At 54.4% G+C, this 22,774-nt stretch overlaps 8 protein-coding genes across 8 annotated transcripts; 5 read left to right on the top strand and 3 right to left on the bottom strand.

The window, feature by feature from the left end:
- Positions 1-805: 805 nt before the first annotated feature.
- J4E84_002442 (uncharacterized protein) lies at positions 806-4,690 on the top strand (the record flags this gene model as incomplete). Its single annotated transcript, XM_049385067.1, has 3 exons — positions 806-1,250; positions 1,401-2,525; positions 4,203-4,690. The coding sequence occupies 3 exons, from the start codon at positions 806-808 to the stop codon at positions 4,688-4,690; spliced, it is 2,058 nt and encodes a 685-aa protein (XP_049247090.1).
- A 515-nt stretch (positions 4,691-5,205) lies between these two features.
- J4E84_002441 (uncharacterized protein) lies at positions 5,206-7,704 on the bottom strand (the record flags this gene model as incomplete). The annotated part of the gene is made up of 3 exons (XM_049385066.1): positions 5,206-7,283; positions 7,335-7,504; positions 7,562-7,704. The coding sequence occupies 3 exons, from the start codon at positions 7,702-7,704 to the stop codon at positions 5,206-5,208; spliced, it is 2,391 nt and encodes a 796-aa protein (XP_049247089.1).
- A 317-nt stretch (positions 7,705-8,021) lies between these two features.
- J4E84_002440 (uncharacterized protein) lies at positions 8,022-11,142 on the bottom strand (the record flags this gene model as incomplete). Its single annotated transcript, XM_049385065.1, has 2 exons — positions 8,022-10,810; positions 11,139-11,142. The coding sequence occupies 2 exons, from the start codon at positions 11,140-11,142 to the stop codon at positions 8,022-8,024; spliced, it is 2,793 nt and encodes a 930-aa protein (XP_049247088.1).
- Positions 11,143-11,666: 524 nt separating this feature from the next.
- Positions 11,667-12,710, top strand: J4E84_002439 (uncharacterized protein; the record flags this gene model as incomplete). Its single annotated transcript, XM_049385064.1, has 1 exon — positions 11,667-12,710. One exon carries the CDS (start codon positions 11,667-11,669, stop codon positions 12,708-12,710), a length of 1,044 nt encoding a protein of 347 aa, XP_049247087.1.
- A 493-nt stretch (positions 12,711-13,203) lies between these two features.
- Positions 13,204-14,974, top strand: J4E84_002438 (uncharacterized protein; the record flags this gene model as incomplete). Its single annotated transcript, XM_049385063.1, has 5 exons — positions 13,204-13,340; positions 13,394-13,903; positions 13,954-14,110; positions 14,204-14,536; positions 14,603-14,974. 5 exons carry the CDS (start codon positions 13,204-13,206, stop codon positions 14,972-14,974), a joined length of 1,509 nt encoding a protein of 502 aa, XP_049247086.1.
- Positions 14,975-15,068: 94 nt separating this feature from the next.
- J4E84_002437 (putative secondary metabolism biosynthetic enzyme) lies at positions 15,069-16,037 on the bottom strand (the record flags this gene model as incomplete). The annotated part of the gene is made up of 2 exons (XM_049385062.1): positions 15,069-15,871; positions 15,923-16,037. The coding sequence occupies 2 exons, from the start codon at positions 16,035-16,037 to the stop codon at positions 15,069-15,071; spliced, it is 918 nt and encodes a 305-aa protein (XP_049247085.1).
- Positions 16,038-16,510: 473 nt separating this feature from the next.
- Positions 16,511-17,420, top strand: J4E84_002436 (uncharacterized protein; the record flags this gene model as incomplete). Its single annotated transcript, XM_049385061.1, has 2 exons — positions 16,511-16,760; positions 16,810-17,420. 2 exons carry the CDS (start codon positions 16,511-16,513, stop codon positions 17,418-17,420), a joined length of 861 nt encoding a protein of 286 aa, XP_049247084.1.
- Positions 17,421-18,031: 611 nt separating this feature from the next.
- J4E84_002435 (uncharacterized protein) lies at positions 18,032-22,518 on the top strand (the record flags this gene model as incomplete). The annotated part of the gene is made up of 5 exons (XM_049385060.1): positions 18,032-18,062; positions 18,112-18,387; positions 18,437-18,640; positions 18,685-22,427; positions 22,486-22,518. The coding sequence occupies 5 exons, from the start codon at positions 18,032-18,034 to the stop codon at positions 22,516-22,518; spliced, it is 4,287 nt and encodes a 1,428-aa protein (XP_049247083.1).
- Positions 22,519-22,774: the final 256 nt, after the last annotated feature.

Here is a 22,774-nt window from a genome sequence, read left to right as displayed (position 1 = left end):
TCAACAGATGAGATCTAAACGAGCACCCAGTGTACCCTTGTCTACTGGCTTTTGGTTCTAATGCAGGAACCCTTTACACCATGTCAATTGACTTGACTTGACTGCTTCCGTGACGTCTCACCTCCACTGATGCGCACCTAGGATAACGCGCCGCTCACAAGCGACATTAGTTTGCATGCGCGGGATACCTATCTCCACTCCGGCGTATCTTTCGGTACTGAATAGACCTGTCAAGAGAACGGAGGCGTACCGCACATTGCGCAAGGTGCTTTGCTAGGGCTTCATCTTCACCACACCTCGTTCGCCTTATCACAAGTAACGATACCACATCTAATACACGCATTGTGACAGCCACTACAGCTGAACGATGAATCTTGTCCGTCTGCAACGCACTGTTCGGGTTGGCATTTCTTATCGGCCTAGGTGCTTACCCCAGGCGGTCCAGCTGTCGGCCCACGTGGGTCACCTGAATGGCCAGCTTTTGACGGGCGCGCCAAGTCCTCACAACGACTGGGGTCATGCCCGTGCAACTTGGCTCGCAAACGCTCCACGCCGTCTTTTCCATTAACACGAACGACAGGGCTCTTGCAATGCCTCCTCGTCACCGATGCGGGCGTCATTTTCTATGAACACCCACGGGACGCCGTAGAGTACCGCATGCGATAGCCCACTCACCTAATTGGTCCATTCCTCAACACCAGCGTTCCGGCATCGTGGACGTATAAACCAGGTCTCTCCGCATTTGCGGGCTAGCTGTCTCTTCCCGTAGCAACACCACCGCACGTTACGTGCCCCGACTGTCACCATGGTCCGGCCTATCGCTGTCATGCGCGAGACATGGAACATCTACACTCCTGTCGAACGACGGAACATCGGCATCTACATCGCCGGCATCATGATGTACAAGTTCGGCCTCGAGGCATTCAACGGATCTGTCATTGCGCTTGCGACAAATCGATACGATGAACTCGAGAAGAAAACGCACATCTCCATTACTTTTCAACGTGTCGGCGTCTTGACTGGACTGAATCAAGCCTTTCAGTGTGTTGGATCTATACTGATCGCGCCACTCATCAAAAGATATCCGACGAAGAACGTTCTGGCATGTGCAGTGCTTATATTCGCCTTCATGAGCAGCGTCTTGCTCATCTTAGACGCTGCAACTGGCGGCAAGTTCGCACCGCGCGGATGGGCAAAGGATGACTTCAGCTACTACGGTGACTATGATACCGACGCCATGATCCCCATCTGTAAGTTCATAGCCCCAGTCTACCTAACGGTTCGATATGTCGGTCACCTTTGTTCTCATGTCTGCTACCGCCAGAGCTGTCGCTGGCGGGTGCTGTAAAGAGCAGCAGGTACTTGTTCTCATCTGATTCCATGTTGCTGACGAACGCTAGATTGCGTCTGTGGTATAGTCTACGGCATGGTCGAATTGATCCGGCGAGTCATTCCGCGCGACTTGGTTGGCGGCAACATCCAAAAGCTTCGACGTATGGACTCTCTGGTCCATATCTTCTACGAGATCAGCGGCACTGCTGGTGCCTTTTGCACAGCACTTGCGCTCATTCCCCGGTTCGGCAACAACTTCAGCTTCATTATCACGCCCATATTCTTCGCCGCCGCATCCATACTCTGGTACTTCATTGAGGAAGCCAGCATACCGAAGGAAGGCAGATCTCTGATCTTGGAGAGTCAGCCAACCTATGTCAAGGCCGTGATAGGCGGATTCTACCTCTTCTTCGAGTCCGTTGGAACCGGTGCTAAGATCATCTTCAAGCACCGCAAGTTTATCTGGCTGTTACCCGGATATGCTGTCGCGCTTTATGCGCACCGATACCTCGAGAACGCAATCGCTCCTGCCGTAGCACGCCGCTATTTCGGAAACTCGGCATGGTCACAGATCATAGTGGGAGGCTCAAACTTCGGCGAACTGCTAGGAGCGCTGTTTGTATTCATGTTCACGAACTTGGTGCACACTCCGATACCATGGCTTCGGCTAGACGCCCTGGCTCTCCTGATAGTCTGGTATCTACCTTTCTGGAACCCACCCAAGAACGACGTGGCTCAAGCTTGGATCGTGGGAGCGACGTTCCTCCCCATCAGTTTCGGGTGGGCTGCCGGCGACGTATCGCTCGCCGCATACATTCAGGCATCACTAGCGCGCATCGAGTCGAAGACTCAGAACGTATCTGCACTCGGTGCCGTCATGGCGTTCCTCTACAGCACATACATCGTCACGTACGCGATCGCATCCGTTTCCCTCGGGACCTACATCGACCGCGTTTCCGATCGCCACAACGAACAGATACACGGGGCTGTGTTGAACGTGGCTGCTGTACAGTTCACCATCATCAGTGTGCTGGTCTTGACGAGTACCTTTGTGCCGAAAGGCGCCTTTGCACTAAACCCCAAGATGCTCAGTGAGGAGGACCTGGATACCGATTTGGAGGACGAGGATCTGGAGTATGTACCCGGAGTTCAGGTCAAAGGCAAGCGAAGCTACGAAAGCCACGAGATGACCAGTAGAACGAACAGCTTGGATTAGCGACACGTGAGAATGATTTGGATGAGGCTTGTAACGAATATAACTTTCCCATCTTAATGCGACAGGAAATTGCTCCTCTGGCCACGTATCACAATGCGAAAGAAACAACATGTGCGTGCAGACACCTTGATGTCCAGCCAAATAGCATTAGCAGACTGTGCGGGGTATCTTGTCTGAACCGCTACATTGTAGATGGATAATACTTTGAGCACGACCTCGATCATCATGATCTGACCACCATATCGTGGGCCGGCAGAAGCCGCGACAGCACTTCCAATGTTTCTATAGTGATCTCCAGCACGTGTGTTCTTGTGCAGCGCTCATTGATCCCCACGACTACATGTAAGCTATCGGCTGTTTCATCGACGGCTCCGAATATAGAAGGTGACCTCCGCGACGTTCCGTCTCGGTAGACTGGAGTAGCTTCCGTAGCGGAGGCTCGACCCTGCGCACGGAGGGAATGTCACTTGATTGCAGCGCTGAGCAGTAAGAGTGGCAACTAAGCACTCGGCGTCCTGGGTTCGAGACAACCTTGGAAGGGGCGCTTTAGCATGCGTCGACGCGCCAAGCCCATGTGCTCACGGGGCGAGGTTTGGTTGGCTCAGCCACGCATTCACGCACCTCCAAGTCAGCAGCAACACCACGTCTTTGGGTTGCGCCAAGCAAAAGCTTCGCTCACAATCAGTCGCGCTGCGGAAGCCATTTGCTTTTAACGGCCCAGTGCAAGCATGCGCGGAATTCCTTCCAGATCGCGCGTCTACTACGCCTTGTTGCGACCGCTGCTCTCGACCCATGGATGAGGCCGACTTCGACGGCTCACGCATAACACCTGTACCCGCCTGCTACGCGGCTGTACGTGCGCAGCCCAGCTGAACAAGCTCAAGATCCCCAGAGCCTTGGACCCGTCGCTTTCGTGCTTTCGCTCTGGTCTTTGTTGGCGCCTTGTTTCGATACCCCGTCATTGTTGTTGTTGCCTCTTGTGGGTGGTAGCCCAGTCTGACATCCAACCCGCATTAGGCACGCCTCTGCCATCTGGTACACTGTTGCTACGACTACCGCTTGTCGGAGACTTCTACAAAATCACATCCACCGCAAAGCGTCTGGTGTTGCGGCTCGATGAATCATGCAGCCATATCCTCAGCCGAGTGGACCGCCCGGTAACGACAGAAATGAAGGCGGGCATCGGGGTCCGCTGAGTAGAACATGGCCACAGTTGTTCAAAAAGAGAAGGAGATATAGTCCGGTTAGGGAGAGCGCCCAACAGCAACAAGAACAGCAACAACACGTACAGCAGATGCAGCACGTGCAAATGCAACCAGCACCGCAAACACAGCCACAGCAACAACCCGTGCAATTACCGATACATCCCATCCGCCCATTGAAATCGCCATCAGTAACAACGCAATCTGTCACATCACCCACAGTATCTTCGATAAGATCTCCGTCAATAGCAGCAGACACCGCGAGCACTCTATCATCAATATCCCATGCATCATCCGCAACACCGAAGAAAGTCGCCATCGCAAGAAGAAGCAGTAATATAGTACCTGCTGACAGTAATGGTATGCCTCCCTCTTCGTCGTCAAGTCCCGTGACCTCAATCTCACCCAAACAATACAAACACAAAATTCAGGATACAACTAACTCCTCCCAGGCGCCGGTGGCGTAACAACCCCCCAAGCCGACCTGCTGGCCTCCAAATCAAACTACGAACTAATCTCCTCTGGCCAACACCTAGAGATGGGCCTCCACTTCAGCACCGCCATGGCCACAGGCGTAATGATGAAGCGCGCCACGCATCGCGCCGCCGAACAAGCCCGGCGTGATCGCATGAAAACCGCCATGGTAGATCTAGCTGAATTCTTACTCGACGGCGAAGTCACGTTCGGGAGCGGGACCACGTGTTTTGTCGTTATGAGAGGGAAAGACGGCGAGGATGGGAGCGAGAAGGTGACGGATGGTGCCGATGACGATGTGAGGAGTGGGAAGGGGTCTGTGCCGGGAGAGAAGAAGACGGTTAATAAAGCGCGTTTGATAGAGATGGCGTTGGAGAAGATGAAGGCGCAGGAGAAGGAGATTGAGCTGCTGCGCAAGGAGATTGAGGGGTTGAGGACGGGCGGGGACAGTATGGATGTCTCGTAGAGCCCACACCTGCATACGACGCCCTGTGTGGTTTGTTGGAGACGAGGGGAGAAGGTGGGCTGGGTCGGAGCATCTTTTCTTTTGTAACCTGAGATATCCATCATGCATGGCGTTTGGACATTTTTTTTTCGGCATACAGTTCGACCGCATGTAATTTCCTTAGCACAGGCACTAGAAACGCAATACAGCATATACCGACGAGTTGCTTACTCGACGACGTTGTGCACCCCCAATGTACACAATCGAAGTACCCTCGCGAATAGACCCCTTGGGCTCGAGCGCGAAAGACAGAGAAGACGACGTTGTGCACCGGACCCATCGTGGCGTTCGAACCAAGTGGGGTTTCTACACGGGAACCATGGCCGTTAGCTCTGAGCTTCAAACAAGTTCGATCTGCCTAGTCTCTGCGGAGTGTAGACTATGGAAAGCGAGCATCACGTTGTCAGCTCGATAGAAGTGCAAGTAGCTGTGAGGAGTAGTAATGGCATCATTGGTTCATGTCTACGTATAATTATCTACGCGAGCAGTGCGAAGAGCAGATACGTCTTCTTCGCATAATCCGCCGCGTTCTTCCTAAGCCTGTTGATAGCAGCCTCGTCTAAGTCCACCATGTCGGTTTTCTGTACCAGCGCGGTGAGTTTGGCATCGTCTGCACCTGTGTCACCGACAAAGCGTTGGATGTAGAGAAGATCGAAAAGCAGTTGCTTGACTCTCTGTTCTTTTGCTTCCTTATGGTCTGGTAATGATGCGGTGACGTCTGCTTTCTCCCCATCGTCCGTGGTTTTGGAGTCTTCGGCTCCATCTTCCTCTTTGCCTTCGTCTTTCTCCTGGAAAGAAGGGCTTTGCTCTTTTGTAGGCGCGCTGATGGCGTCGAGATGCTGCTGAACCGTTTTGACTACTTCCTTGGCGACGCTACTCTTCAGGACCTCGACGCTGCCGGGCGCCCATACATCACTGCCCAGCGCGCCCATGTCTTTGTTTAGACCCCGCAGGAATCTGAAAGCGCTGGGTGACGGCTGGCTCGGTAGTGGTGGGTGTCCTTCCCACAGGATGTGGCTGTTCGTCTTCCCTTTAAGTGAACCTTGAAGCGATGTCTTGTATGCTTCCACGCTTGGTCTCGTGACGCGTAACGCGAGTGTAGTATGCAAAGGTTGAAGAATCTCTAGCGTAAAGGGTGACGCAAGAGGTGTGGCTTTATCTTGGAGGCGTAACCGCGGTATCCGATCGCCGATTTCCCTGACTACGCGCAGCATGAAAGTGGCCTTTTGTGTTGACTGCTCACCATCAGACTTCTTCACGATAGTATTGAAGCTCCGGCTTAGGTTTTGCATGGCTTCGCTCAGGGCCTCCTGGGTAGCTTCCTCGAGCAATTTTGGATCGTCATCGCTGAGGAGTGCTTGCTTCGAATCGCCAAGCTCATCGTCGGATTCGTCGTCCACGTCGTCTGCGAAGGTATCGTCCCATCGTGCTTCCTTCATGCTCTTGACGATACCCTTGACTTCCAGGATAGACTCCATCCACTTGTCAAAGGCAGAGGTTACACTGATGACAGACTCATCGCGCCCTTGGTAGGTGTTGAGTATAGCGGATTTGAAGTTTTGTGCCCCGTTGCTCAGATCAGAGGCCTTGGTGGTGGTATCCCATAGTGAAGGTGCCACGGCCTTGTCTGTTGAAGCCACCGTGTCCAGTCGATTCGTCAGCTCGGTAACGACACTTTGTAGCCCATGTGTGCGCGATCGCACTATGCCCTCAAGCTTATCGTTCATCGTGTCTCGTAGATCGTCTAAAACGTTGGCCGACTTGACACCCGCCATTCGTGAGCCAGACAATATCCAGGTCTCGATCAGCTCTTGCCTCAAGTCTGCAACCTCTTTGAGTCGTTCTTCGCCCTCCAGTGCTTTTTGCACACCCTTGAGGAAAGCGGCAATAGCGTCCTTTGACCATCGGTGCATTATCCGCTCTGCATCCGGCCGCTGCAATTCGTCGTGTCTCGGCCATGGCGTGTAGTTCCGTGCCTCATCGCCTAACCACCGATCATGTACATCGAGGTTCAGCTCGTAGAGACCGCGGACGTCGGGGTCCTGGATCAACGGCTGTGCCTTCAGTTTTGCCAGTGCCTCTGCTAAGCGCCGCGGAAAGATGGTCTGTGTATCGAGGCATGTCTGAATGCACAGCTTGAGCGCGCTAATGCCATGCTTCGCAAGCTCATCGCCTCCTGCCCTCAGCTCGCTGTTCATCTTGTCCAATCGCATCTTATGGAAATGGTGTAGGACATCGGTCGGGGTGGAACTCGTCGCGAGCGCGTAGGCACACATGCTTTCGAGCAGGCTGGCTGTTTCGCCGTTCGTGTTCGAGAGGCGCTTGTCAATCCTCCTGAGAAGCTTCCGCCGTACCGACAGCAGTCTCTCCCACAGCTGATTGACAATGGGCGCCTTGTTGTCGGATTGACTGAGCGACTTGTGGAGTAGTCTTGAGATGACCAGGACTTTCGCAATGAGCAGATATGATCCTTCTCTTTTCATGATGCGCGTCATGACCACAGGCGCGTTGCGCATGACTGCGAGCTGGGCCGCGAATGTATAGCGCTCCGCATCTATTGCGCGTCAACCCACTGTCCCTTGCCAATGCATTGTTGTAGACTGACCGCGACTTCGTGTATGCGTATCCATCTTTCCCGCGTTCTTTGTGATCTTGTCCAGGCCCCGCGAATTGCAGCTCTGCCCTACTCTTGAAAGCCTAGTTTCCACCTGCTGCATGCGCACTTCCATGTCGATGATCGTACCGGCCGTGTCGAGGAGGCTGCGATAGCTTGCCCTGTAGTTCCGTCAGCCTCTCCGACCTCTATCCCCTTGTTGGCCTGGCGTTTCGTACCCGACAAGCGACCGTAGCTTCTCTCGATTGTCGTCGGCATTGTTGCGGAGCTGCTGTTCGAGCTTGCGGACGACGGGGATGGGGTATTGGAACGCGTCTTCCCACGTCTGGAAGGTTCGTGGGTCTGGCGTTTCGGTCGCCATTGGCGTTGGGTACTGAAAGTCGCGTGTTGGCGTCGCAATGCTACATCTGGAGGTACGCGGCGATGCTACATCTCCCCACCAATCGCGTGCTTAGTCATCGCGCCTACCCATCCCTCAATTGCCAACTGAAACAGTTGACTGATTTGCGAAGGTAGTACATGATCAAAGAAGGGGCTTTGGACACAATCGTTGTGTAAAATACGTGATGGCATTGGTGTTGAAACCAAGAAACTCTATCTCTATACTATCTCAAAACATGGTATCACAGGTTAAGCTCAAATGACTGACTCCGCCCGTTCAAACTCCTATCGAACAAATCATTCCCCATCTGGAATAAAGCCTGCCGTATCACCTGCAGCATTCCTTCTTCTGAGCTCGCGTTCGACAGCCCTCAACATGAGCTGCGCATCGTCAAGCGTCAATTCCTCCCCACCCCTCATACTCGCCAACAGTTCCGCAAATTCCGGGTCATCAGGCTCAATGATCTCAACCCTTCTACCCTTGGTCTTTGGCTTTGGTGGTGGCAATGGCATGAAAGCTCTGTTCGTGCTGCCGAACTTGGCAATCATCTCCTCAAATTCGCCTTGTGGGGTGCTCTGGCTTGTGACTGCCCCGCCAGCACCGATGCGCCAGACGTCTTCTTTGTCATCTTCCTGATCGTCGTCGATCTTGATAGCGGTACGGATGACGACGTTGAAGTCGCCGCCTCCTCCGACGTCGAGATACCCGAGAACACCTGAGTATATGCCTCGCCTCACGCCACTCTCCACGGTGTGAAGGATTTCGCATGAGCGCTTCTTGGGCGCCCCAGTCATACTTCCTGGTGGCAGACTCTCGACGAAAGCGTCGAACCCTAAGTATGGCACCGAGTGTTTGGTTGGCTTTTTGGAAGCGTATTCCACAGGGTCTTCCCAATCTTCCGGGGTGGTAGGCTTGTAGATTCCGCTGGGTACTGCGTCGACGACTGAGACTAGTTGCCACAGTGTTTCGTATTCTTCCACTTCCATGAGCTGGCTCACTCGGACGTTCTCGGAGCCATAGACACCGTGAAGTTGATGGCGGGTAAGATCAACAATCATGAGATTTTCTGCACGTTCCTTGGACGAAGAGAGGATGTCATGGGCCATCTCGGCAGTTACACCAGGTTTCTTCTGCACTGTTCCCTTGATTGGCCGGCATTGTGCAGTTTGCGATCGGTCCCAGCTTATGTACCGCTCTGGTGAGGAGCACAGTATATGCACATTGTGCATCCTCATGTAGGCGCTGAATGGCGCGGGGTTTTGACCAGTTAGGCGTTTGTAGAGGTTCCAGGAGTGTTCATTATCCTCGGAGTGGGATATTCTGCACGCTGTAGGCTTGCGAGCACGAACCTCGTTGCGAGTCGTCAGACACAACTCGTAGCTCTGGCCGTCTGCTATCGAGTCTTTGCAGGCTCTGACTTTATCGCAGTAGTCGTTTTCGCCAACGGTGAGCTGATGGCATGACTCAATATACTGGTGCATGGTGCCATGCGTCTCGAAAGGGTCGACCTGTCTCATTGCGGCAGAGTTCGGGGTAGTCTCTCGTGATTTGAAGCCTGCATGCTCATACAGTCTCTCTATTGTGTTGATAACCCAATCCTGGTCACAGGGGCCGCGAATACTTTGAACATAGATCTTTTTGATCTGGTGGTCAAAGACAATACTCCTTGTTATGTAGGCGAAGCAGATGTCCGGATATGAGGCTTCTTCGTGGCCGTTGACGTCAATTGTTTCTAGACCAGCCTCGTAAGATGCATATCCCATCAAACCTCCCCAGAAAGGAGCCCATGTTGAACCCTGTGGCGGAGTCGAGGGCTGGAGACTCTTCATGACTTCTCGTACGTAGGGCCAAGGGTCGGCCACGGTCCAGTCCGTATGCACTTGGTCTTTACCATCTCTGAGCTCCATTCTGCGGGTGCCGGCGTAGTAATGTAGGCGCAGAGTCTCTTCTGGGATGACGACACCAATAATGCTGTACCTGCCTGTTCCCACAGCCATGGGTACGAGGTTCGATTGCAGTCCCGACTCTAACACTATGGCTTCGCCTCTTGATAACTCGAAGAGCTCACAAGCATCCGCAACGGTAAGTCGTCCACTTCCCGTGGTCGCACAATGCACAGTGCTCGGTGGTAGATCCGGTAGTGACTGCCCGTCCCCATGCGCAATGAGCGAGGCCAGCTCGAACGGTGTGATAGTGTCGCTATCAAGCTTTGCGACGAAATCGGTATAAGAGCGTTTGCTCTGTTTCTTTGTGCCGTAGATCCCCAATTCTCGTCGGAAATCCTCAGCAGTCATCGGCAAAGACGGCACGTTGGATGTCAGACTATGCTTGGGGACGTTCCTGAACATGCGCTTCCGGTTCCAGGCTTGGGCGTCCTCCCACCAATTCCGGATGATGCGCTTGCCCTCGTCGTTTGTACATATCGACTCTGGATGAAATTGAACTCCCCAGAACGGCTTCTGCAAATGTTTGATGCCCATGAGAACGGCACCGTTGAGATCGCTATCAAAATCCCACGCCAACGGCTCCAACTGAGGGCAGGTCTCGGTGGGTTCCCAAAGCTGTGCAGGATACCGTACAGCGCGCTTGTTCTGTATGGGGTGATCGAGTTTGACTTGCAAAGAGTGGTACTGCGTTGCTAAAAGACTCTCCACACCGCGGAATATTGACTGGCTCTTGTGTAGGACGGCCGTTATGATACCGTGCTTTGGTTCCGCGAGTCTTTCAATATCGGCTCCAAATGCAAGGCATAGCGACTGGAATCCGAGACATATACCGAGCACTGGAATGATCTGCTCATCCCGAAGTTTCCAGAGTTCTTTCATTAGACCAACATCTTCGTCACATTTCGCCCAGCCAGGTCCCGGCCCTGCAATGACGGCATCAAAGCTCTTCAAATAGTCGGTAAACGCTGTGAACTCCCCAGAGGCTGATGGCTTCGCAAGAACAGGATCATCGATGAAGATTTTGATGATTTCCGCGTCTACATTCTGCTCGACCAGCGCGACAATGTTGTTGGAAAAAGAGTCGTAGGCGTCCAGACAGAGTATCCTTGGGCGCTGAGTCAGAACGGCAGGCGCCATCGCTTTGGTCGCGGGTCTGAAGCCCGGAATAATCGGGTAGTGCGTGAGATGTTTCTACAACAGATCCCGATATTGAATTGTCAAGAGAGTCAGGCCGGACGTCTAAGCGACAGCCAGGTGTTGTATCGTGGTTGGTGAAAAGTTGAAGAGGTGATAGGGCTGAAATCTTATCCCGCGATAACTCCGGCGATTCGCCGGTGCAAGTGCGGAACCGTGGATCGGGTTCGTAGGAGTACCTTGGCTGTAGTTGAGTAGATGGAAGGCTGACAGTAGGAGAGCGGTGAGAGCGGTAGTAAAGCGATGGAAGTGTTACAATGAACGATAACGAACTCATGCCAGGACGCCACCTGGTTAGGGTCAATAGGCCCCAGATGCAGGGTCCAACGGAAGCAGCCGCTTAGCTGCTCGACGCATCTGAGGTGTGCATGTCCTCGAAAAGGAAAGCAACCTTCGCTAATGTTGTTTCACCCAGACGATCGACCTCTTGCCACCTCCTTAAAACCCCGCGCCATGTTCTAGAAGTCAGAGACGCGTTACAGCCATCCCACGCGGGCTACAGCAACCCTACGAAGTCGAACCTCTTCACCCTCACAGATGCCGGGAAAGAGTCTACTGGACGACACATAGAGCAATATTGGTATAGTCTCTAACCCAGCCTGACGCTCTCGATCTGCGCAACAGATGTCAGAATGCCACAAGATACCCTTTAGTAATGATGGCATCGGACATGGTCACGCCTCGGCATACTAGAGCGGGCATCGCGCTTGGGCCATGTCGTCATGTCGAGATTCTTCCGCTGCGTGCCCACGGCGCGAGACCACGACATCTCGTTGAAGACGGCCAAGTCCCATAGACGCCATGTCCTGGCTCAAACGGCGAGCAGGGCCCTTGATAGTACTCGGGACCTCAGCCATTGGCGGCGCCGCCTATCGCTTTACCAAATCCGCCGACCCCTCCGACGCATCGTTGAACCCGCATACCTTCACGCCGTACACGCTTGTAGACAAGCAGCCCGTCTCGTCGACCAGCGCAATATTCACATTGCGCAATAGCAATGGGGTCTCAGATACGGAAAGTGTGAAGGAGGTGTGGAAGCGCAGCATCTGGAGTGTCCAGATAAAGCAGCCACAATTACAGATTGCGCGCGCATACACACCGCTGCCGCCTTTACCCCCAGACGTCCACAAGAATGGCGAGAATGAGCCCGAGGATATGAGGCTGCTCATACGGCAAGAACAGGGAGGCGAGGTCTCGACCTACCTGCACCGACTACCCGAACAATCCACCGTCGAGCTACGAGGACCGAACACCGAACTTGAGCTTCCCCGCGATATCATAGAGGTTGTCTTCCTGGCAGGCGGGACCGGCATAGCACCCGCGATGCAGGTTGCTCAAGCCCTAGGAAGAAGGACTGGAAGCCGGATGCACATACTATGGGCGAATAGGCGGCGTGAAGAATGTGTAGGTGGCGTCAGCGACGACAGAGGCAGTACAACATCTGCACTAGATCGAGTAGGCTGGTGGCAGAGCTTCTTCGGTTCCAGCGAGTCCGTTGCAGCTGCACCACTTGCGGAGGACTCATCTACCGCGTCCAAGGGCATTGTGGTGAAGGAACTGGATGCGCTCAAGAAGCGGAGCGAAGCAACAAAAGGCGAAGGCCTCCGTGTCAACTACTACGTCGACGAGGAGAAGACATTTATCCATCCATCCGAGATCGAGAAGAAGATACAAAGGCAACGAGCAGAGAACGGCTCAAGGCTGATCATAGTATCAGGTCCAGATGGATTCATTGAGCATTGGGCAGGCAAGAAGCTCTGGGCCAACGGAAGAGAGGTACAAGGCCCATTAGGTGGCCAACTAGGAAGGATGCAACTAGGTGAGTGGAAAGTAATAAAGCTGTAAGATAACGTACGTTCACCATGATATCCATCATCTTCACTCTCACACTCTTTATGCGCCCATCATCTTATACCTGGCGCATTTTAACACACTCCGCGGATCTTGACATCGGTGTTTCTCCGAGTCCGTAACTGCGCATATATGCAAGCCGGGAATAGTGCAGCCATCACTTGCCTAAATAGCGGCTAGACGTTATGCAACAAGCGCGGCCTCATGGATGAATTCCGCGCGCTGAATAATTCCACAATCGGCGCATTTCGATCATTGCTTCTCAGATCCCTGTCTCGTCAATTCGAAACCCACATAGCATCTTTCCTATCAATTGCTCTTTGCGCTTCTTTCAACTTTGCGTTCAGCACTCCGAGACGAAATGGGGGCGGACGCAGCAGACGCAGACGCCGAAGTCGCCGCTTCCCTTTCGCATCATGATCAACCAATCAGCGACAAGGATCCCAACGCGCGACCAGAATGCTTCGCATCGACTTTCCAAGAATGCATGTTCATCGCCTCAGTGACCATGGCCGTCGCCATGACGAGCTTCCTAACCGGGTCGATCACAGTCATGAGTTCTTTCGCTGCGCGGGATCTCAACATGACGAATGCGGAAGTCACATGGATGAATGCAGCGACATCGTAAGCATATACCCAGCAGAACATCTCGACTGACGCAGACTGAGAACCCATAGACTCACAGCAGGATCCCTCCTCCTCTTCTTCGGCAGCGTAGCCGACCTCTTCGGCCGCAAAACCATGTTCATAGCCTCCATGTTCCTCTTCTCCGTCTTCTGTCTCGGCGCCGGTTTCTCCACCTCGGGCATGACTTTGGATATCCTCTGCGGCGTGCTAGGCATCTTCTCCGCCTCCTCCGTGCCTCCAGCCCAAGGTATGCTGGGCGCCATCTACGAGTTGCCCAGCCGACGCAAGAACCGCGCTTTTGGTTGTTTCAGCGCTGGAAATCCCATGGGCTTTGTTTTCGGGACTATCTTGTCGGGATTGTTTACGCAGGTGTTTAGTTGGAGAGCGGGGTTTTGGTTACTTGCTATTGTGTACTTTGTGACTAGTATTGTTGCGGCGTTTACGGTGCCGAGGGATGCGACGCCCAAGAGGAGGTTGGATGCCGAGACGGTTAAGAGGTTGGATTTGCCGGGGACGGGGTTGACGGTGCTGGGGATTGGGATGTTTTGTGCGGCGTTGAGGTATGTTCTCCAAGTAGGCTTCAGAGGGTGTCAGACTGATTTTGGGGTAGTCTGGGAGGCGATGCACCGCAGGGGTGGAAGACGCCGTATGTGCTCGTCCTACTGATTCTTGGACTTATCCTAATCGCGGCATTTGTCGTATGGGAAATCAAATACCCATATGCTATGATCGACATGAAGATCTGGTATGATCGGGACTTTTCCCTTGTAAGTTCTCCTCGCCGTCTACTTTTCTACCATCAACACCATTACCACGGGAAGAAAAGTTCCACAACCCACTAACCCATACATCAAACACAGCTCCTCACCATCCTCTCCTGTGGCTTTCTCGGCTTCCCCGTCTTCTCCTTCTGGATCGCACTCTACTTCCAAACCCAACTCAACTACAACGCCCTCATGACAGGCGTGCACATGCTCCCCATGGTCATCGTAGGACTGTCCGCCAACGCCGTAGCCGCTCTCGTGCAACACAAAGTCTCCAACAAACTGCTCGTTGGCATCGGTGCCGCAGCACTAACCGTCTCGTTCACCCTCGCTGCCGTGCAGAGGTACGGAGACTCGTACTGGGCGTTTTCTTTCCCCGCACTGTGTTTGTGTGTTATTGGGGTGGATTTCCAGTTCATTGTCGCTAATGTAAGTTTCTCTCCTTTCCAATTTCGTTGTGTATTGTTAGTGGTTCTTGACACTGATCACGAGTAGATGTACGTCCTCTCATCCATGCCTACAAGCAAACAATCCATTGCCGGGTCGCTATTCCAGACTCTGACTCGTCTGTGTACTGCGATTGCGTATGGTGCTGCGACTGCCATATTTGATGCCGTTCAAAGACGTCCTGCTACCTCTGGCTACTATGCGAAAAATGCTGCGGAGCCGTTTGCGGCGGTGTTTTGGTTCGCGGCGGCTGCTTCGGTGCCTGGATTGCTTCTTGTTCCCTTTTTGAGGATAGGGACGCAGGGACATAAGGGGGATACTGGGAGGGTTAAAATGGGTGGGGATGATGGACATGTTGTTGCTGCTGTGAGCGAGAAGCATGGACGGAGTGATGTGGAGGAAAGAGGAGAAGGGGCGTAAACGCATATGATAGGAACATCACAAACTCAAAAACAATTCGGATATCTGAACTTTGAACATATGCTTGGTGTTTTTAATGGCAGTTGATCGGCATCTACTGATCAGGGTTGTAGTACTTCCGCCAGTTGTGTTCCTCCTTGAATCCAAGAACATCCCTAATCTTGCGGTTACTCAGCGGTGCCTCCCACTCTTCCATTTCCCTCGTGATGGGCGTATTGGGTGCATACTGTTCCAGGAACTGCTTTGTTGGGAACGTGGCAGTGATGGTATCGTTCGTTGCGTTGAAGACCTGGAAACCCAGTCCATCTTTCTGTACACATAGATCGCAAATCTGACCAAGATCACGAGCGTCAATGTATGCCCAAGCGTTTCTCTTACGGCACTCTGGAGACTTGATGTACTTTGGGAAGTCGCGCTCGTACTCGTGAGGCTCGATGACGTTTCCGATACGGAGGGCGTATATGTCGGCGTCAAATCTGCGGGCAAATCCGCGGGCGACGCGCTCACCGCAGAGTTTGGAGATGGCGTAGGTGTCCATGGGGTTTACGTCCATATCTTCAGTCAGTGGAAACGCGGTGTAGTCGAGATCTCCTTGGCCAAAGCACACTTCGTAGGTTGTTTCGCTGCTAGCGATGATGATTTTCTTGACGCCGAGCTTGCACGCTGCCTCGATAACATTGTATGTGGACCTCACGTTGCCAGCATAGCACTCGTTGTCGGGTACCAGCATGTTTCGTGCGTAGGCTGCGAAGTGAATGACTGCGTCTGGTGGGCCGGGTACGTGAGGAACTTCATAGCCGGCGAAGTTGAAGTGGGTTGTGAGCGCGTTGAAGACTTGGCCGCTGTCTGTGAGGTCGGTTTTGAGGGTGAAGACTCCGGCGTTCGGGTCGGGAAAGTCTGGTTGATGTCAATTCATAGAACATTGCAGCGAAGAAATCGGGAATGTACCTGTCAAGTCAAGATTGAGTACCGAGTAGCCCTTCTTGATGAGTTCTGGGATGACATGGCGTCCAGCCTTTCCTGAGCCGCCGGTGAAGACGATGCGCTTCCCTGAGGGGGCCATTGTGGAGAATTTGGGGACTGGGAGAATGTTCTTGTATGTTCGCGATCTAATACTCGATATGTTAGTGGTAGCTTGGGCATGGGGTAACTGCGGGGTCGTTCTTACCCTTTGTTAACAAAAGGTCTAACTGGCGTTTTAGGGAATCTGCTGAGACAAGATTGAAAATTCATCCAAGAAAGCGTCGAGCAGAGATATCCTCATCTTTATAGGCGTCATTGTGCATCTGGAGATCGATCGTCCCACCGGGACATCTCAATGCGAACAGGCGTGGCGAGGACGGTAGCTACAGCGGGATGTAGATGGTCGGTAAACCTACGTCACGACCCCTACCCCGGCATTTCGAGGTTGGACCCACCTGAGCATTTTCAATGTTCGGTCATACGACTAGCGCGCGAAGACAGCGAATCCTCCGCAATTGCCATTTCACCACCTAGTACATCTTCACCTATGGTCGCATATCCCTATCCACACAGATGACCAGCGGTCTGATGCGGCGCTTCTCCACGTTTGCCCGCACGCAACTCCCCACTAGGACAGCGAGATCGCTCACTGCGCCCCGGCTGCTGGGGCTCAAGCAGTACAAGAGGACCCTCAGCGACGCCGGCGCGAGACAGGCATCCGTGTCAAGGCACTGGTTCACTAGCTCGTCGCCATGCTCTCATCCGGAATCCGATGAGCGCGAGAAGGCGCGTTCCAACGAGCGCAACTTGAAACTCGGAAACAGTAGGCGGCACCTTCTACATGTAGAATTAGAAGGCTAACACGATGACAGCAATCCGAGTACTCCACGATCGCCTACCCACGCTCTTAATATCGCCCCTACCGCAAGACATACTTTCCCCGCAGATCAGTCTTCAACTGTTCCCCTCGACGCACCCGCACCTACCCACCGTTAGTGGGAGGATTTCATACGCGGCAGCATTATGGACAGCACCGGTCGCATGGGGCCAGGTGCCAGTTCTTGGCAATGTGAAGCTCAAGATATTGTCTGAGCGCATGGTCAAGAATGGAGGATCCGCCACAAGCAACGTACGCAACGAGAAGCTCATAGTCCGGTGGCAGACATGCAAATCGGAGAAGGAGAACGGCCAGGTCAGCGACGTAGTCGAAAAGATTACGAGCATTGTCGCAGGATCCAAGAGACCGCACCAGGAGTTCACTGGGCTCTTCAAGTTTGAGTTCGACGAAGAGGGGCGCATCTTGAATCACATCATCGAGCACACAGAAGAGGGCCAGCACTGGGACAGGACGGCCAAGGTGATCAGTGTCACTGACTGGCTGCTGGGACGGGCGTGGGGGAGGCGTGAGGAAGTGAGCCCTAGTCTGGCTTTTGTCAAGTGCTGGAGAGAGAAGAACAGTCGGGGTCGTGGCGAGCGGCGATGAAGCGTCGGTGTACAGGCCCTTCACCACCCTATTGTACAAGACTTGTAATCACGAAGTAATGACAACACCCATCCTCACACAGCAGCGTCAATTTCACATGCGTATCGACCGCTGATGACCCGGTGCGTCAGGTTACACATCCGGAATAACTGTGCGTGTGCGATTGGCCGAGGGCTTGGGTGAAATGCGGAGGCCGGCCATGTGCATGGAAATGAGTGGCAGGGCGGGATGGGATGCATCGACAGCGTGGCTGGGCCCGTGACAGCTGCTGTGTTCCCGCCCAATAGACGAGTTGCGAGCATCGACGCAGCACTAACGACTAACTCGCGCCTAGCATCACTAGGATCAAGCTTCCGGCGCATCTCCCCAAGGCCAACCCTCCACCAACATTGCTACCACCATCGCGCCCCCTTCACCCCCAAGGGCTTTCCATCGCTACTCGAGAGGTGTTTTTTCGCGTGTAGCCGCCGGCCGCTAGCCCTGCAGCAGTCCACCGCCCGGCCGCCCAAAGCTTCCCCGCTCCATTACACGACAGCGCCGGGAGCTTCAGCCTCATCCACCTAGGCAGAAGCCTAACAACCACGAGCGCCGTCCACGGAGCCCACACAGCCATGGCGGACCTCGCACAGAGCGGCGAATTGAGTGCGTGCTGACACATACACCTGCCCACGTCCCAGCTAACGCGGCGCAGACCAGCCCGTCCTCAACCTGACGCCCGAGGAGAAGCGCGTCTTCCAGTTCCTCTTCCAGCAAGCCGACACGGAGAAGCTGGGCGTCATAACAGGCGAGATTGCCGTCAAGTTCTTCGAGCGCACCAAGTTGGCACCCGCTGTCCTGGGCGAGATATGGCAGATTGCAGACACGGAGAACCGCGGTCTCCTGACCATGGCCGGCTTCTGCCAGGTCCTGCGCCTCATCGGACACTACCAGGCCGGCAGAGACCCCGCCCCAGAGCTGGCCTTTAGACGTATGACCTCAATGGCCCGTAGTATAGCCATGCGCTGACACTCCCGCAGCTGCGCCCCTGCCCAAGTTCGAGGGCTTGAACATCCCATCCGCTCCTCCCGCCGCCCCGAGCTTCTCTCCACAACCCACCGGTTCGATACAACCTCAGATGAGCGGCAACGGCCCCATCCGCGTGCCTCCGCTAGTACCCGCCAAGGCTGCTGAATACGCAGGCCTATTCGAGAAGTCTGGTGCCGTCAATGGCGTGCTCTCTGGTATGTGTCTCGATACTCGACTAGTGCGACTCTAACATTTCCAGGCGAGAATGCAAAGGAGATCTTTGAGAAAGCGCGGTTACCCAATGAAGTCCTCGGTCGCATCTGGAATCTTTCCGACACGGAGCAGCGCGGCGCTTTGAACGTCACCGAATTCATCATTGCCATGCACATGCTCGCCTCCTACCGAACTGGCAACATGAAGGCCCTCCCGACCGCTCTACCCCCAGGCCTGTACGAAGCTGCCTCGCGACGGGGACAACTCCCACCTCCACCAGGCCGACCAGACCAATCCATGTCCATCCCGCGCCAGTTCAGCGGTCAGCAAAACCAGCCGCGGCAATCGAGTCCCCTTGGACGAACTCCATTCGGAGCACCGGCTCCAGCACCCCAACCGACCGGCAGCGATTGGCTTATCAGCCCACAAGAGAAGGCGTCTTACGACAACCTCTTCAAGACGGTTGACACCATGGGTCGCGGTTTTATCACTGGCGACCAGGCAGTGCGCTTTTTCAGCGATTCCGGCCTGCCCGAAGATGTCCTCGCAGGAATATGGGACCTCGCAGACATCAATTCGGAAGGTCAGCTGTCCAAGGACGAGTTCGCAGTCGCAATGTACCTGATCCGTCAACAACGGAAGGGAGACCAGCTTCCAGCAACACTACCACCCAGCCTGATTCCCCCGAGCCTACGAACAGCTGCCAACCAAGCAGTGCCAGTAGCCGCCCCTCAGCCAGCGCCACCCGTTCCTCGCGCCGCCAAATCAGCTGCAGATGATCTCTTCGGACTCGACGCCTTCACAGCACCGGCTCCTGCTCCTCAGCAACCGCAATCGACAGGCGGCTCGGCTACCTTCAGCAAGCCATTCGAGGCGGATCCTTTCGGAAGCAAGCCAACTTCGCCCACGTCTCCTCACCCATTCCAGCCTCAACCGCGGAACCCTGCTTCCACCTTCAAGCCGTTCATGCCTAGTTCTTCATTCGGTCAGACTCTTACTGCGCATTCTACAGGCCAATCGGGTACCTCTGGCGTACCACAACACTCCACACCATCCGCAATGGACGATTTGCTGGGTGGAGAGGATGTTGCCGAGATCAACAAGAAGCTGACGCAAGACTCGACTGACCTGGCCAACATGTCTAACCAGATGACCACTCTCCGAAACCAGATGCAGGAAGTTCAGAACAAGAAGACTGCGACAGAGGGCGATCTCAACAGTGTCAACACCCAGAAGCGCGATCTCGAGCTGCGCCTCTCGCAGTTCAAGACCCAGTACGACCAGGAAGTCAAGGCTGTCAAGGCGCTAGAGGACCGACTGGCTGCCTCTCGCAACGAGACCCGCAAGCTGCAGCAGGACCTTGCTATGATCGAGGGCTCTTACCAGGATCTCCAGAATCAGCACCGCCAGGTGGGAGGCCAACTTGAGGCTGACCAACGTGAGAACAACAGCTTGAAAGAACGCATCCGCCAACTCAATACCGAGATCGGACAGCTGCGTCCTCAGCTTGACAAGATGAGGAACGATGCCCGACAGCAGAAGGGCATGGTTGCTATCAACAAGAAGCAGCTTGCTACCAATGAGGGAGAACGCGACAAGATCAGGAACGAAATGAACGACTTGACCAAGTCGCAGGAAGAGGGCACACGCAGTCCGCAGGCCCAGACTCCCGCCGTCGCCGTCAGCCCCGCAGCGTCCACTACAAGCCAGAGCACGAACCCATTCTTCCGCAAGTCGCCCCAACCCGTTGCGGAGAACACCATGTCGCCATCTGGATTCGCACGTGAAGGCCCGCACAAGGACTTTGACAGCGTTTTTGGTAGCTTCGGCACTCCTCAAAGCACAGCACCTCCCGTCTCTTTCCGTCCCGAAAACCAGAGCCAAGGTCCCAGCTTCTCTGTTCCATCCGGCCAATCAGTACGCTCTTCCGAAGGACCTGACGTCCCCACACCGTCTACCTCACCCCCTCTGTCTTCTTACCAGGAATCTCCCCGCGCTGCAGACCCGCCAGCCCCCCCTGAGTCGCGTCAATTTGGCTCTTCATTCCTACCTCTGAGGGAAGGCGGCCAGAGATCCGACTCGTTCAGCTCTTCCGTGCGAGCTACTGCTCCTGCCAGCAGATACGGTGGCCCTGGCAACGAGACACCTACAATTTCCCAGGCATCTCCTGCGAGCACACCAATAGCAGAGAAGCCCACGGTAGAGCGAACTGAAACCAACCGCACAGAAACCGACAACTTCAACCCTTCTCTGTTCAACCGTAACTTCTCATCAGCATCTCCTGTAGCCAGTATCACCAGTGATACTCAGCGCTCAACCAGAGCTGAGGACCGTAAGGATGCCTTCTCCAACTTCGGAGCACCTTCAGCTGGTGTTGACATTCCTGGTGCCTTCCCACGTGAGGCTGCTACCCCTCTTCAGCAGAACCAAACTGGAGAGAGCAGTCTGAGCGCCCCCAACAGGAACATCAACCGCGCCGACCCCTTCGGCAGCACTTCTGGTGAACAACCTCGTGGAGGCAAGGATGATTTCGATGCGGCATTCGCTGGCTTCGGCCCTAGTCGTCAGAACACTGCTACTGCATCCACCACAAGCGCACCCGCGGATAACTCCAACAGGTTCAACAAGGAGTTCCCTCCGATCGAGGACCTCGCTCACGATGATGACAGCGACAGTAACGATGAGCGCGGATTCGATGACAACTTCACATCCGCGTCGCCAAACCAGAAGCGTACTAGCACAGGACAAGAGCAGCGCTCTCAGCAACAGCAGCGACCAGGTACTGCGTCAAGTGACGAGTTGTACAGAGCTCCGCCGCCAACTACCCGCCTGGACTCCAACATCGGTGGCTTGCCCTCTCCTAGTGCGCAGAAGTCCCCACCCACCTACGAGTCCAGTGTGAACCAGACCAGAAGTGGATCGAACCAATTCCCACCTGAGTTCGGTGGTCTTCTTCCCGCTCGCGAAGACCCAACATCGCCAGGATCTCCTGACACCGCGCAAGGTCCCGAGAAGTCGTACAATCCTCCTGGCGGTCACGGAGCTGCTCTCTTTGGCGGCCCTTCCAAGTCTGCGACCACATCGCCCCCTCCTCTAGATACTCCATCATCGACCGTTCCATCCGACCAATACCACTCTGCAGTATCGTACGGTGCCAATGAGAACAACAAGGGCCCATCGCCTTCCAACAACGTCCCCCAACTCGGCAAGTCTGCCTTCAACGATGACTTCGACGCCGGATTTGATGATCTAGCGGATGCCAAGGAGGATGACCGCGCTGATGACGACTTCATGTTCTCTTCGCAGAACCGTGAAGGTCTTGACGAGTTCAACCCAGTGTTTGACTCGCCAGCTGCCTCCAAGTCAAACACTATGGCTTCTCAGCAGACTCCCACCGGCAAGCCGCGTGGTGATGACAGCTTCAGTGACTTTGAACACCTGTCGCAGACCTTTGGAGGACAGCCCCAGCAGCCTCAACCCGCTGCCTCGTCCCAGGACTGGGATGCCATCTTCTCCAACCTCGAGTCGTCGCAGACCGACAAGGGCTCACACTCGCAGCAAGCGTCCACTGACTTTGGCAAGTCTGTCTTTGACACTCTCGACAATGAGGAGGCTGCTGCTTCTTCATCCAAGTCTCAGGGATTGTCGCCTCAGATGCCCTCGCTTGGTCGTGCCATCAGCACTGGAACCGAGCATGACGACCCTATCCTCAAGAAGCTGACCGGTATGGGCTATGGACGTAACGACGCCTTGTCTGCGCTCGAGAAGTACGACTACGACATCAACAAGGTAAGCAATGCAACCACACTCTATGTAGAAGAAGACTCCAACTAACAATTTCCAATAGGCCGCCGATCACCTGGCTTCCGGTGGAAACTAACCCCCCCCCGATCATTCCCACTCCAAACCACCACACACACTCGCACACCCCGAATCGCTCTTTTGTATGAGTACACATGTTTAGCATGGCTTTGTCACAACAAACTTTTCATACCCTTGAGCGTTGGACCTGTCCCTCTCCCTTTTTTCCCACTGTCGCTGCGACGCACGCCCTTTCCTTTGTTCACGCTTACTCTTCTTGTACTGAAGCTTTCACTTGAGACGGAGGCTTTTGGGCCAGTCTTGGTGCTGGCTGT

Source organism: Alternaria hordeiaustralica (genome assembly GCF_023758085.1).
Source record: "Alternaria hordeiaustralica strain BMP 2776 chromosome Unknown scaffold_3, whole genome shotgun sequence".
Taxonomy (NCBI): domain Eukaryota; kingdom Fungi; phylum Ascomycota; class Dothideomycetes; order Pleosporales; family Pleosporaceae; genus Alternaria; species Alternaria hordeiaustralica.
This window is presented reverse-complemented; position numbering and strand designations above follow the sequence as displayed.